This window comes from Alexandromys fortis, unplaced genomic scaffold (genome assembly GCF_014885135.2).
Source record: "Alexandromys fortis isolate MF-2015 unplaced genomic scaffold, M_Fortis_MF-2015_v1.1 scaffold_39, whole genome shotgun sequence".
NCBI classification, from domain to species: domain Eukaryota; kingdom Metazoa; phylum Chordata; class Mammalia; order Rodentia; family Cricetidae; genus Alexandromys; species Alexandromys fortis.
This window is the reverse complement of record NW_026067918.1, coordinates 2,349,356-2,364,070: the sequence shown is the minus strand read 5'-3', so window position 1 is coordinate 2,364,070 and position 14,715 is coordinate 2,349,356. Positions and strand designations below refer to the sequence as shown.

Genomic DNA, 14,715 nt, shown 5'->3' with positions numbered 1-14,715 from the left:
GGCCAGCCCAGTATAGTATGTTTTTCACCCACTCCTTACTTCTTACTCCCTTCATACAACATCCAAATCCAGTCTTTAAAACTAGTCAGAGCTCTCAGGCATCCATGAAGAACTGCACAGTCAGTCTCTAACTAGATGTGATCTAAAGTCCCGCCCAAGGCCACTGCTTTCTCCTTTGTTCCCATACCCTCGCTAGAGTCTCCCCTGATCATTTTCACTGGTATGTGATATTTTACACTAAGCTGGGGTCCCACAGTTGAGCTCAGTTCTGCCACTACTAGAACACCCAAAAGGTTAAGGGTGTAGTGCCACATGTCTGTCCTTATTTCAGGTATCAACCCACAGCTTACATCACATTTGCTGTAAGCAAGAAATTCTCACAACACAGTATTGTTAGCTATCTTTCCATCATGATAGCAAAATGCTTGACATTATCAGCTTGCAAAAAGTAAGGGTTCATTCTGCTTTCCAGTTATGGATTGCAGCCCATAGTCAGTTAGCACAAGACAGCACGTCACAGCAGTCCATGCAGGGGGTGGACCACAAATCACTCACCTCATAGCCAAGAAGCAAAGAGACAGACAGGAAGGAGCCAGAGTCCTTTGATCCTTTTTGTGAGCACATCCCTAATGGCTTAAGGGCCTCCCACAAGGCTCCTCCCACCTCTCAAAGATTGCTTTACCTCTCATAGTGCCAAATTGGGGGGGGGGTTCAGTCTGTAAACTTAGGGGTCATTCACCCTTCCACCCCTTCCAGACTTTATAATGTGCTATACGCTTGTTCAGATGATAGAATTGGAACATGGGAGCTTGCTTGGGGATGAGAGAATAGCCAGAACGGTTTGGCCAAATGGGTGGTTTTCCAGCCCATTAGTCCATGGGCAGAGCCTCTTGTTGGGCAAATGATGGGGTAACTGATCAGGCTGTGGTTTTGGTGTTGGTTCTGTGCCAGCTCCTAACTGTGGTTTTGGTCTCACTCTTCATGCTTGCTGAACTGTGACTTTTAATTGCTCTCTGGAGTTTCCACTGTGTTTTCTGCTTGCTTATACTCCAGGTGCGGAAGGACTCAGGGTGGAGTTTGACCGGCAGTGCTCCACAGAGAGGCGCCACGATCCTCTCACTGTCATGGATGGTGTCAACAGGATTGTGTCCGTGCGGTCAGGTGAAGAAGGGAGGGCAAGTAGGGACAGTTCTTCCTAGTGCTCCATCAGTGCAGTTGTTAGTACAAGGCAGGACCCCGATATCTCATTCCATGGGAACTCTGAGATAATGAGTTGTAAAACACTAGGTTTGATTTTCCTCTTTTCAGTACTTTGAAATAAGATACAATCTGTGTGATGTGTGCTGTATACCACTGCAGAGGGGTTATTGAGTGTCTAGTGTGAGAATACTGAAGCCCGTGTAGCACTGATGTCGATGAGGACATGACTCATGGAGTGCTGTGTCTGCATGGGGGGCAGAGTGTGCGGTGGATGGGAGGCATGCTATGTAGTCTCATCTGCTCTGCTGAGCTCCATGAAGTCAGCAGGAGGGGCTAAATAAACTCAGTGCTCTAGAAACTTCGAGCAGTTTAGAATTGTTGATGCAAGGATATGTGTCTCTTTTCAGGCCATTTTAATGGTGGTGGTGGTGGTGATGGTGTGTGTGTGTGTGTGTGTGTGTGTGAGAGAGAGAGAGAGAGAGAGAGAGAGAGAGAGAGAGAGAGAGAGAGAGAGAGAGAGAGATTGATTCACACCCCATACCTCCCTATGCTGTGTATTGAACTCAAGGTCTTGTCCATGGTAGCTAGCACTCAACCACTAAGTGACATCCTCTTTTATACAGGGGAGAAATTTCCCTGTGAAAGACTAAGTATGTAAATGCTTGAGGTTTTGTGGGCTGCCTGTGGCCTCTGTCTCACCACTCAGAGTATTTGTAGTCCTTGGGCTAATGTGGCACAGGGATGATGGACATGGTTTTTCTGACATTTTGGCAAATGTCTGTCAAAATAGTTCTCAGAGTATATTTAGTTGTACTGGATCTCTCTGCTTTGAGAAGGAAGTCCAGCAGGCTGTGCCCATGCAGCTGCCTCATGGTCCTACAGCATTGAGTTGCCCAGTATCTCTTGCTTTTTTGCACAGGCTATGACATAGCTCCACAGACCCTTGGATCTGACCAGGCCGCTCCACACATTTCTTGAGTACTGCCTGTCTTGGCCATGCTGGCTTGTTTACATTTGCCTTTTGTGGGAATTTTAGCTCTTTCTCCCTTACTCAGAAGTGTCACAGAACCCACCTTGCTGTGGGCTTACCCTCCCTGCGGTTGACACATTGTATCCTAGTTGTATGTACAGTCTCTCCCCATGTGGTAGGTGCCTCTGGGGCAATGCATTTGTATGTGCCCCCAGGCTTTCTAGAGGCTGAATAGAAATTTCTGGGAGGTAGAGTCCTCGACTGTGGTGAACAGGAGCTTGGGTGGTCTTGGGCTGAGGAGCCAGCTGGCCTGACCTGGTGTGAACATCTTTGCTTTGCTTCTGAGGAGTTTTTTGGTTAGATGATGGCATTATCCTAACTCCAGGGTGTACTTTACTCCGCTAGGTCGAGAATGGTCTGACTGGTCCAGTGAGCTGCGCATCCCTGGTGATGAGCTGAAGTGGAAGTTTATCAGTGATGGGTCTGTTAATGGGTGGGGCTGGCGTTTCACAGTCTATCCCATCATGCCAGCCGCAGGTGAGAGGGGCTCTAGTCATTAACCTCTTGCTGTGATTATTGCCCAAGCCAGTGAACTATGCACACTTCACTCTGTGACTTAAGGACTGGCTGCTGCTGTCTGCCTGGGGAGGGTCAGACAAAGAGCCACCTGCGCCATCCATTTGTCAGGGTGCTTAGCCCCACCCTCACCTCTCTAGAAAGGAGTTGGTGCTTTTGGTTCACGGTTGCATGTCAGTTTGAAGAGCATGACTCAGGATTGAGATGCTTGCAAAGCACGCACAAGTTCAGTCCCCAGTACAGGGGGGAAACCAAGCAACCAATGAGCAAAATGATTGGCTTATGTAAGTGACTTAGACAGGGCTGTGGCCTTACTCCCCACTGTGTTCCAGCTGGGAGTTGAGTTTGAGAGTTTATCCATAGGAGGTGACCCCATGATATCACATAGGAACATTTTCAGGACTTCTTCACAGGCCCTAAGGACCTCCTCTCCGACCGCTGTGTCCTCTCCTGTCCATCCATGGACCTAGTGACCTGTCTCCTGGACTTCCGACTTAATCTCACTTCCAACAGAAGCATTGTCCCTCGCCTTGCTGCCTCTCTGGCTGCGTGTGCTCAGCTGAGTGCCCTAGGTGAGTGGAACCTCCTTGGTCATGTCTGTTTACCTGGGTAGAAGACAGTTCAACTTCTGACCTTCCCTGTCTGTTGTTTCAGCGGCCAGCCACAGGATGTGGGCTCTTCAGAGACTGAGGAGACTGCTCACCACAGAATTTGGGCAGTCGATTAATATAAACAGGCTCCTGGGAGAAAACGATGGGGAAACAAGAGCTTTGGTATGCTTTCTAGACCTTTGATCCTTTTCGGATAAATGTGCTTTAATCATTAAAACCTCTGAACCAGCAAGAAGGCTTGGGAAGTCTGTCTAAGTGTCAGGGACCTTTTATTACATTCGGGCTTCTTCTCATGCTACTGAATATGCTAGGTTCCAGCTGGGCTGATGTCTATTTTAATGTCTGTGTATACGTATTGACCCCTATGAGAATAGGTCTGTGTTAGACTTTACAGGCTTGACTGCCCACATTCCTTTTATTGTACTGTATGAGATGGTTCCATTCTGGTTGTTTCTAACCCTAGGAGAAGATGGGCAGGATTTGTGTGCTAGAGTGGAAGTTCCCTGGGAGTGGCTTTCTAAAACCAAGACCAAACATTCTAAATGCTGACACTTCCTTTTCATTGTAGACATACTTTTTTCTAATTGGGAATTTAGATGCTCATTTTTTTTCCTTAGGGGATATAAAACCCTTTACTTACAGGAATGAAACAAATCTAGGGGCTCCCCTGCATTATGGATTTCTATAATAAAATATTGTTTTGTTGCTTTGAAGAGCTTTACAGGCAGTGCTCTTGCTGCTTTGGTGAAAGGCCTTCCGGAAGCTCTGCAAAGGCAGTTTGAATATGAAGATCCTATTGTGAGAGGCGGCAAACAGTTGCTCCATAGCCCATTCTTTAAGGTAGTGTTTGGCTTATTTTTAAAGTGGTAATTCAGAGCTCGTTTGCTGGGAGAGCCACGGGGGTTGTTATGGTAGTACGCCGTTGTAAACTCTTTGGGAGCCGTCCTTACTATTATTACAGTAATAGTAATAATATGAAATATATCCCAAGAAGTGGTTCTGGGATCAGAGGCTTCGTTTCATAAGCTGTGTTCTCACGTTAGCATGCTTTGAGACATGCAGACGGTAATAGTTAGTGCATGCTGTGGGTGTTGTAGCAATTGTTGGTCTGGGGCCCTGTGTCTCCAGAAGCTGTTGTATTCCCAGAAACTTGCTCAAGGAAGCATCCTCAAATCTTGGGATGGCACCCAGTAGCCTTTGCTCAAACATTAGCTGTGTTTCTGAGTATCCCTCTGTTTCCAAACTTCACTGACTGCAGGTGCTAGTAGCTCTTGCCTGTGACCTGGAGTTAGACACACTCCCTTGCTGTGCTGAGACCCATAAGTGGGCTTGGTTCCGAAGATATTGCATGGCCTCCCGTGTTGCTGTGGCCCTGGACAAACGAACCCCATTGCCTCGTCTGTTTCTTGATGAGGTAAAAAAATAAACTTATTTTATTTTTGTAATTGCTTTGGAGATGAGAATATGATGAAAAAGATGCCAATATACTAAGCCATAGTTTATTTTGCTAAAAATATCATAAAGAAACTCATAGATTAAAAACAGACACTATAACACATGAATTCCAATTAACATTAATTTTTAGCAAAGTAACTAACATTTAATGATATGGTATGGGCTTTTACCTTCTCAGAGTTGATGTGGTAATACTGATTTTTCATACTGAGTATAAAATTATGATGTTGATGTTGATATATTCTCATACTTCCATTTAGAGCTTCCTCCTGTTTTCTTACCTTAATTGTTTTTTATCCTTTTGCAAGGAAGAAAGGGTAAGTCAAGGTCTCATACTGTATCCTAGACTGGACCTCACTAAATAGCCCAGGCGCCCTTAAATTTCTGCTCTGCATCACGGGTGCTGGGGTCGCGAGTGTGAGTCACCACACCCAGTTCATTTGTTTGGTTCATAATCTCATGATAATGCTTTGTAGGTCGCTAAGAAAATCCGCGAGTTAATGGCAGACAGTGAAAGCATGGATGTTCTCCATGAGAGCCACAGCATCTTTAAAAGAGAGCAGGATGAACAGCTCGTGCAGTGGATGAACAGGTATTTCAGAGCCAAGAGACCACGTCGTAGTAAGCTTGTGTACAAAGGGCTTTCTAACATCAGATGTTCTTTTAATGCTTCTTGTAGGCGACCGGATGACTGGACTCTCTCTGCTGGTGGCAGTGGAACCATTTATGGGTGGGGGCATAATCATCGGGGGCAGCTTGGAGGGATTGAAGGTGCGAAAGTCAAAGTCCCCACTCCGTGCGAATCACTGGCCACTCTCAGACCAGTGCAGTTAATTGGAGGAGAGCAGACACTGTTTGCTGTGACAGCCGATGGGAAGGTAAGGGTGTGATGTTTTTGTGTTAAGATTGAGAACATTATGGGTATATATTTTGTTTCATTTGTGTGTGTGTGAGGACTTGTATTTACTATCTGGAGAATGTTTATGATATACTAAAAGCAGGTAGTTGCCTTCCATATTTCTGTATAATCTTTAGTTGTATTTTAACTACTTTATACATATTTTCATTTTGAAGTACACTACATCTGTTAGCTGTATTTCTTTTAAAAATCATAAACATCTGATGCCTGTCAGTCTTCTCTCTGTAGTGCAGCTCATTAGTCTCTGTAGATATCTGTGATCTTCAAGTTTGCCTGCTTATAATTTTTCCTTTTAGATGAGAGGAAAGGAACTCTGTCCTTATAGTTAGAAATTGAGATAAAGCATTGGATGGGGGAGGGAGCACAGTGTAGTGATAGGAGCGGCGGGGCTGCGTCCCCAGCACCCGGCCGCCCACATGGCTTAGCTTTACCAGAAATAATTACACGGAAACTGTATTCTTTTAAACACTGCCTGGCCCGGCTAGTTCCAGCCTCTTATTGGCTAGCTCTTATATATTGGTCTAACCCATTTCTAATATTCTGTGTAGTTCCACGAGCTGGCTTACCAGGAAAGATCTTAACCTGTGTCTGTCTGGAGTGGGAGAATCATGGCGACTCCTCGACTAAGCTTCTTTCTCCCAGCATTCTCTTCTGTTTACTCCACCCACCTATGTTCTAACCAATAAAATGGGCCAAGGCAGTTTCTTTATTAGTAAGAAATCACTCCCACATCAGCACAGTCCTGCAGTTATTATGATACCTTTATGGACTTACCACCAGTAACCTATAGGAAAATCCCCACCATCAACTCTCAGTAGTACTACCTTAGGGACCAAGGTTTTTATACATAGACATTTGGAGAATACTCCAAACCATAACGATATGTAAAATCTTAAAGTTTCCCGTAATTTTTAATTTTAAGTTAAAATGTTCTCTGGTGTAAAAATGTACAAAGTGCTAACTCTTTGGAGGTGATGACTAAATGCAGGAATATTTATGCTTTCTCATCTCAGCTCTATGCTACTGGCTATGGTGCTGGTGGCAGACTGGGGGTCGGAGGGACAGAGTCAGTGTCTACGCCAACATTGCTGGAGTCCATCCAGCACGTGTTCATTAAGAAGGTCGCTGTGAACTCGGGAGGAAAGCACTGCCTTGCTCTCTCTTCAGAAGGAGAAGTTTATTCGTGGGGTGAGGCAGAAGATGGGAAGTTGGGGCATGGCAACAGAAGGTAAATGTGAAAATATCATTTTCAGTATGTTTTCTTTGGTTTGTTTTCGTGATGATACCATGTGTTGATTTTTGCCTTTTGGAACCCTTGGAATAGCCTGCTTAAGTTAGATGGTGTTAATGACTTACTTGTCAGAAACAGGTCTACAGGTCTCTCTACATGAGCTTACCTGTGTGCTTCCTGTACTGGTAGGGAAGCATTAAGTCTTGAGGTTTGTATTTACAAATTTGACAATTAATAAATGTCTTTGTGTCCTTCACCTTGCTACTGTCCACGGAATCACATCGGGCATTGTGCTTATTGTTGCATGATTCCAAGATTATAAGTATAGAAGAAATAGCACAAGTGGTGGGGAAGGAAGCAGAGTCAGTTGTTTATGAAAAACTTATTGCATCTACTACCCAAAGTGGAAGTGGAGATGTAGCTTAGAAATAACTAAAATCACCAGGCAAAATAAACAGCAGCCCCAAACACACTGAATAGGAGGCAGCGATATAAAATTCCCCGAGAATAGATCATAGGCAAGGTAAGTTGAGAAAGTTTCCCCAGCAGATCATCTGTAGATGTAGATGTAGACCCTGGCAGCTGGTGGCAGAACTGGAGGTGGAAGGAGGCCCAGAGTAGCACAGAGCAGGTGAGAGCGGTACGAGGAGACCCCAGAGAACTGGAGAGCCCAGTAAGGCAATCCGATGTGCAGCCTAAGACCAACACTGCAAATAATTGCAGGAAACATTCCTTGTACTCACAGAGAGGAGACAGAGCCTCCAGAAACCTTGTCATTCATACGCGGTTAGAGTACAAACAGTACTAAGGGCCAGAGAGATGGCTTAAGAGCACTTTTAGCTTGGGCTCGGTTCCCAGCGCCCTTGTTGGGAAGCACACAACCACCAGTTCCCTGTGATTCCAGGGAACGCTGTGACCTCTGTGGGCACTGCACGTATATGCTACAATTGCCTACAAGCAAAACACTCATATATAACAATAAATATGTAATCATACATTAGCAAGGGGAAAATGAATCATTTACTGTTCCATCAAAACTTAAAAACTGAAACCATTTTTATAAATAATAGAAATCAAAGCTCAATTATTTTTATGAATAAAAATAAACCCTTTTCAAGGTAAACTTTTCAGTGTTCTGTACCCACTCAAAAATTGCAGGTATGCAGAAGAACAAAACCATACAACCCACATGAGAACAAACACAGACAATCAAAACTGATTCAGAAATACCACAGTGATAGAGTTTATTTTAATCACACACCATGTTGTAAGCACATAAAAGCTCGAGTTTGTTAAGTAGAAAAAAATATTTAAATGGCCAAATGAAAAAGTTCTAAAGATTAAAAATACATTCACAGAAAGGAAAAGTAAATTATATGGAATTAGTGCTCGAATGGATGTTATAGAAAAAGGGCCGGTGAATCTAGAGCTAGAGCACATAAATGAAATAGGCGCAGTCCTCTCAGTCTCACAAGAGAAACACAAAGAGGGAAAAGACTGCACCAAAGTGGAATCTTGAAAAGCAGTTGGGATGGGTTGATTAAGCTGTGGTAGGAGATAGTGGGCAAACCAGTTCTTGGAGGAAAATGCAACCAGGAAACCTTCTGTCAAGACTGGTGGTAAGAAGAAATTTCAGGTCAGAGGAATTTAAGAGACAAAGGGTTTTCTTTCTTTTCTTTTTTCTTCTTCTAGACAGGGTTTCTCTGTGTAGCTCTGACTGTCTTGGAACTAGCTCTGTAGACCAGACTGGCTTGGAACTCACAGAGATGCTCCTGCCTCTGCCTCCCAAGTGCTGGGACTAATGGTGTGCACCAGTACTTCCTGGCTGCTGCTGAAGGGGTTTTGTACATAGTTTGCAAGTATTAAAAGATGAAGGCTGGGGATGTAGTGTAGTGGTTAAAGCATTTGCCCATCTTCTTAGCTTATCCCAGGGCCTGAGCTCAATCTCTGGAACCACAAAAACAAAATAGATATTTGAAATTAAAACAAACAAAACAACCACTACAGCAAAAAGCAAATAGAAAACGTTGAAACAGCAACCAAGTGTGATTATGCTTTCCTACAATCAAGCTACTTGGGTGTAGAGGCAGGGTAGTGGTCACAGATTATGTCCAGGCCTGTCTATGATCTACACAGCGAATCTTGGCCTTTGAGGACTGTCTTAAACAAAGCAGAAAATGCAGTTAAATGAACAACTTTATGGCAACATAAATATGACTTTTTAAAGAATTGAACATATTTAAACAAATAAAAAAGCCAGCAATCCACAGACCCAAAATATTAATTTCCTGAAAATACATCTCCCAAACCAAATGATCCATGGTTTCTGATATAATGTCATGTCACACAAATAATAAAAACCCAGACACAGGTTTTGGGGTTCAACCAAAAAACCAGAAAAGCAAAGCAGCCAAGTCATTAAAGAAGTCTTACCTCTGCCAAGGCTGGGTGACTGCAGACGAAACAGCCCAAGCCTCTTTCTCCTCTCATTTTATATTCCCTCTAGTGCTGGGATTAAAGGCACGTGACTCCCTAGTAGCAGGGTTAAAGGTGTGAGCTATCACAACCTGGATTTGTTTCTGTGGTGATCTTGTGTAGTCCAGTGTGGCCTTGAACTCACAGAGATCCTTCTGCCTCTCTCTCCCAAATCTTCAGATGTGTGTGCCACTACTGCCTGACCTATAGTAGCTTAGGTTTGCCCTTCTGATCTTTAGGCAAGCTTTATTTATTAAAACTTATACAAAATATTATATATTATGACCTACTTTTTCAGAACACTGAAGAGAAAGGAGAATTCTTCCTTTTTTTTTTTTTTTTTTTAATTTTGCTATTTAACCCAGGGTGGCCTCAGGCCTGTGTTCTTCCTGCTAGCCTCTGACATTACAGATGTGCACCACTAACTTGTGTTGATGTTGTTTGGGGCCTTTAGGATGCTGGGCAGATTCTCAACCACCAAGCTATAGTTTTATACATTAACTCATTTATTTTCTTAAAGATTATTAAAGCTAGACTCACACATTATTAGGAAAATACAAATCAGTATCTTACATCTACATACATTATAAAAATTCTTAATCTCTTAAGAAATCACATCCAACAGTATGCAAAAAAAATACTATATGATCAGGTGGCATTTATGCCAGAATTCTTAGATCGGAGCAGCTCAAGAAAGTGAGTCAGTATGAAAAGAACACAGTAGTCATATAGCATCTTGAGCAGACTGAGTAGGGCCAGGTAACCCCCATGCCCCACTCCTACCACCTATCCACACACAAAGTATTTTCTGGCTCATGGGCCTGGTGCAAAGTTGTGAATGCCCTACTTTCTGGCATTCTGCTACTTTGTGTAAAGGAAGATAGATAGAAAATCATGAAATTGTGATTTTAGTTCTAGATGGTTCTTGATTTATGTAATAATCACTTGACTGAGAAGGAATAGTTAGAGGTACTGAAGAAATAAGTAGCAACTAGAAAAGTTGAAATTTTTGAAGTGCAAACAAAAGTGTTTAAGATTTAAATATGTAGGTATAGATATTTCAGCCATGTTTATCTTCTGCAGTCCGTGTGATCGCCCTCGTGTCATTGAGTCCCTGCGAGGAATCGAAGTGGTTGATGTTGCTGCTGGCGGAGCCCACAGTGCCTGTGTCACAGCAGCTGGGGACCTCTACACATGGGGCAAAGGGCGATACGGGCGCCTGGGGCACAGCGACAGTGAGGACCAGTTGAAGCCCAAACTGGTGAGAAGGTCCTGGGTTTGAAGGCCAGGTCCAGGCACAGCATTTGCTCGTGCTATAGTGCTCCAGTGGGCTGGGGCAGTTTGTGTTTTCAGGTCAGTGGTTATAGGCTCACCATTGAGAAGCATGGTTTCTTGTTTACGGAAGCAAGCTGTCTTGGTACATATCTATTGCTTATGAATAAGCACCGTCATGCTGGTGCATGCCTGCCGCCTACAGTTCAGATATATCTTGTTAAATAGAGGAATGCCCTTCTCTCTTAAAGAATTATCAAATTTGTCTTTGTGACGTCTTGAAGTTGTAATGTGGTAACACTGTTACTGAGCTTTCTCCCAGTGATCTCCGTTGTGTGCTGCCAGCTGAACTCTGCCCCCCTTTCTCCTGAAGGTGGAAGCGCTGCAGGGCCACCGTGTCATAGACATTGCCTGTGGCAGTGGTGATGCCCAGACGCTCTGCCTGACTGATGACGATACTGTCTGGTCCTGGGGAGATGGAGACTACGGCAAGCTGGGCAGAGGAGGCAGTGACGGCTGCAAAGTGCCCATGAAGGTATTTTCTGTCTGTGCCACCCAGATCTCTTGCTTTCCCTTTGGTGTGCTTCTCAGGAGCGTCCTGTTCATTGCGGGAGTACCCTGGAGTCAAGGGGAGTGAGGGACTGGGACATTTGGATCCCTTAGGTGCGTTTGTGTCCACCTGGGAAAGGCGTGGAGTCCACAGGGCTCCAGAGAGCCTGTAGTTTTATTTAGTTTGTAGATTGGTTTGGGGGTGTAGAGCTAACCCTGCTTCACTCTCAGTTTACAGTGTCAATAGGGCCGCATCATCTCATGTAGGATATAGACTGGAGCTGGTGTGTGTGCCCAGTGTGTAAATGTGGTGGTGGTGTACAGTTAGGGTGTGTGTGCTCAGTGCCCTCCCTTGCTGAGCACAGATGAGGAGCAGAGAGGCTCTGGGACACAGGTGACCTGGGCTCTGTATCAGCCGCCCTTATATGAGGGAAGTCCTTGGCTCAACCACATAACTTTAGTTTTGGAATTGTGCTTCCCAGTACATCTGCTGTTGATTTCATAATGACTTTTTCAGTCTAAGTTAGTTTAAATTTTAAAAATGAAAATTCACAGCGAGACATTGCTGCATAGCAGTATATGATATAATCACAGTACTCCAGTTGTGTTTTCCCTTACCCACAGTGAGATGATGTTTGCCTGTCTCAGGGTGGCCCCCCTTTCTGTCGTCTGTACAGATAGACACTGGAACCTCATAGTTGCTCGAGATGTGTGCTAGAAAATGGTTTGCCTTTGACTGTGTAGCTAAGGAAGGTTTCTGCATCCAAGTACAGGATGCTGGGCATGGGCAAATCTGGAGGAGCTGTTAGTGCTGGCACTGTGGCGGGGCAGCAGGTCCAGAGAGACCGATGAAGAGAGTGAGCTTTAGTCAGTTTAAAACTGAAGTACAGGATATTAAGTAGGAAGACGTTCACTGAGATCACAAGGAGCAGAGTCTGTGGGGTGATGATTAATAAGCGAGGCGGCAGGGTTTCTGGGCACAGGATGGAGACACTGTGTGCACGTGGGGCCAGAACAGGTTGCAGAATCGCTAACTGGGCACGTTAATTATGCTGGCCTGGACAGACGACAGGATCCGGCTGTCTGGGGTTGCTTCCTTGTGGGTCTTGGAGTTTGACAGTATGTGCAGCAGATGAGGACAGCACAGAGCCTATTAGAGATTGGTACCTTCTTGTCAGTCACTTCCCCTGGTGACATGTCCTGGGCCTTACTGGGCCTTCTCACATGTTTCTGTTTCTTTTCCGCAATTACTTTGGTTGTATTGGATGTTAATTTTAATGTTATATTAAATAGTCTGCATGATGAGCGGTGGCACGCACTTTTAAAACCAGCACTCGGGAGGCGGATCTCTGCCAGCTCAAGGCCAGCCTGGTCAACAGAGTTCCAGGACAGCCAGGGCTACACACAGAAAAACCTTGTCTCAAAAAACGTGTGTGTGTGTGTGTGTTACATGGCTGTGGATTTTCAGAGTTTCTAATAGATTTAATTACATTTCACTGATTGCAGCACTCAACAGTGACCATGACAGAACCTGTCTGATTGATTCTTTTCCTTTCTAGATTGATTCTCTCACTGGCCTTGGAGTAGTTAAAGTGGAATGTGGATCTCAGTTTTCTGTGGCTCTTACCAAATCTGGAGCTGTTTATACATGGTATGCCAGATTCTGTTTGTGCAACCTCACTAAACCCATAGCTTAAAAGAATTTAATTTCATTTGGGTATTTTGTCTGTGTACTGCATGGTGCCCATGGAGGCCAGAAGAGGGCATCATATTCTTTGGAACTGGAATTAGAGATGACAGTGAGCTACCATGTCGGTGCTAAGAATTGAACCTGGGTCTTCTGGAAGAACAGCAAGTTCTCTTGATAGATGAGCCATCTTTCCAGCTCCTAAAACCGTTAAAACTGCTTTGACTACCTTCTTGTTGATTCTGTGCCAGACTGTGATCCGTTTGCTGGCGTGCACAGCTTATAGCATGAAGGTGGCAGGGTGGAGTGCAGATGATCATAGTCCAGTAAGTTCCATGCTCTCTTTTTGTGCAGGGGCAAAGGTGATTACCACCGGCTGGGCCATGGCTCTGACGACCATGTTCGGAGACCTCGGCAAGTCCAGGGGCTGCAGGGGAAGAAAGTCATTGCTATCGCCACCGGCTCCCTGCACTGTGTGTGTTGCACGGAAGATGGTAGGTACAAGCTTGACGTCACAAAATTCTAGGATTGTCTACAGCAGCCATTGTCAGCCTGTGGCTGGTGACCCCTTGGGGGTCAAACAACCCTTTCACAGGATCTGCATATCAGATGTTTACACTGTGATTCATAACAGTAGCAAAACGAGTTCTGAAGTAGTGAGGAAGTAATTTATACTGCAGGAGCTAGCTGTATGAAAGGGTCTTAGTGTTAGAAAGGTTGAGAACCACTGGTCTAACGTAATTTGTAGCACAGTTAGTAAAAACTCAGAGAGAGAAATTGGGGTTCAATCTGAAGGTCAGAAAAGCCAGCCTCCCACTGGCTCACCTCTACCTCAGTCCGAAATGGCGATCCTGCCTCCAGAAGTCTCAGAATAAGACTGTGTCTGAGAGCTGTCTCTTCCCATCTTATATTCCCCTCTAGTGCCGGGACTAAAGGCACGCACCACTATCACCCAGTTTCTATGGCAACTAGTGCGACTTCTGGGATTAAAGGTGTGTGTTACCACTGCCTGATCTGTAAAGCTGGCCAGTGGGGCTGTTTTACTCTCTGATCCTCAGGCAAGCCTTACTTATTAAAATAGAAATGAAACATCACTACAGTAGTTCAGAGACTGAGGGTAGGGTTGGCCTATCATCTCAGTGCCTAGTGTAGCACTCATGAACATGTCGAGTTGTGTGGCTATGCAGAAAGTCCTGAGAGGCTGTCCTTAGACGGGCATGCCGTGTCAGCCCTTGGCATCTGGGAACTCTATCCGGACAGTTTCCTCCTCCAGATGATGAGTGGGGCTCACTGAGCCTGCACTCTTCATATAATGTGGTCTGTGTGACATGTTCTTTCCTCTGGGGTCTGGAGCTTAAGACTGTGCTCAGTGACTGTTGTCCACTGTAGTAGGAGGATGTGGGCCTGCTTTTCGTCCTAGCTGTCCAGCTCCTGGCCGCCCGGCTAGCTTAACCCCCAAAAATAATCACACGGAAATTGTATTAATTAAACACTGCCTCTTATTGGCTAACTCTCACATCTTGATTCAACCCATTTCTAATAATCTGTCTCGCCATTTAACTGTGGCTTACCGGGATGAGTCTAACCAGTGTCTCAAGCAGGAGAAGCATGGCGTCTGCCACACTTCCCTTCTTCCCAGCATTCTGTTCTGTCAACTCCGCCCACTTAAGGGCTACTCTATCAAAAGGCCAAGACAGTCTCTTTGTTCAACCAATGAAAGCAACACACAAACAGAAGGACCTCCTATACCAGTCCACCCCAGTGAGAATT

The 14,715-nt window shown here is 44.8% G+C and overlaps 1 protein-coding gene across 1 annotated transcript in view; it reads left to right on the top strand.

The window, feature by feature from the left end:
* Herc2 (HECT and RLD domain containing E3 ubiquitin protein ligase 2) overlaps positions 1–14,715 on the top strand; it is a 145,747-nt gene that overhangs the window by 117,298 nt on the left and 13,734 nt on the right. Inside the window, exons 71-83 of the mRNA XM_050140027.1 lie at positions 1,054–1,161; positions 2,576–2,707; positions 3,160–3,318; positions 3,401–3,519; positions 4,072–4,197; positions 4,616–4,771; positions 5,289–5,404; positions 5,492–5,690; positions 6,745–6,959; positions 10,521–10,698; positions 11,083–11,244; positions 12,818–12,909; positions 13,300–13,439. Coding sequence (XP_049995984.1) covers positions 1,054–1,161; positions 2,576–2,707; positions 3,160–3,318; positions 3,401–3,519; positions 4,072–4,197; positions 4,616–4,771; positions 5,289–5,404; positions 5,492–5,690; positions 6,745–6,959; positions 10,521–10,698; positions 11,083–11,244; positions 12,818–12,909; positions 13,300–13,439 — 1,902 coding nt within the window. The remainder of the gene's footprint in view (positions 1–1,053; positions 1,162–2,575; positions 2,708–3,159; positions 3,319–3,400; positions 3,520–4,071; positions 4,198–4,615; positions 4,772–5,288; positions 5,405–5,491; positions 5,691–6,744; positions 6,960–10,520; positions 10,699–11,082; positions 11,245–12,817; positions 12,910–13,299; positions 13,440–14,715) is intronic.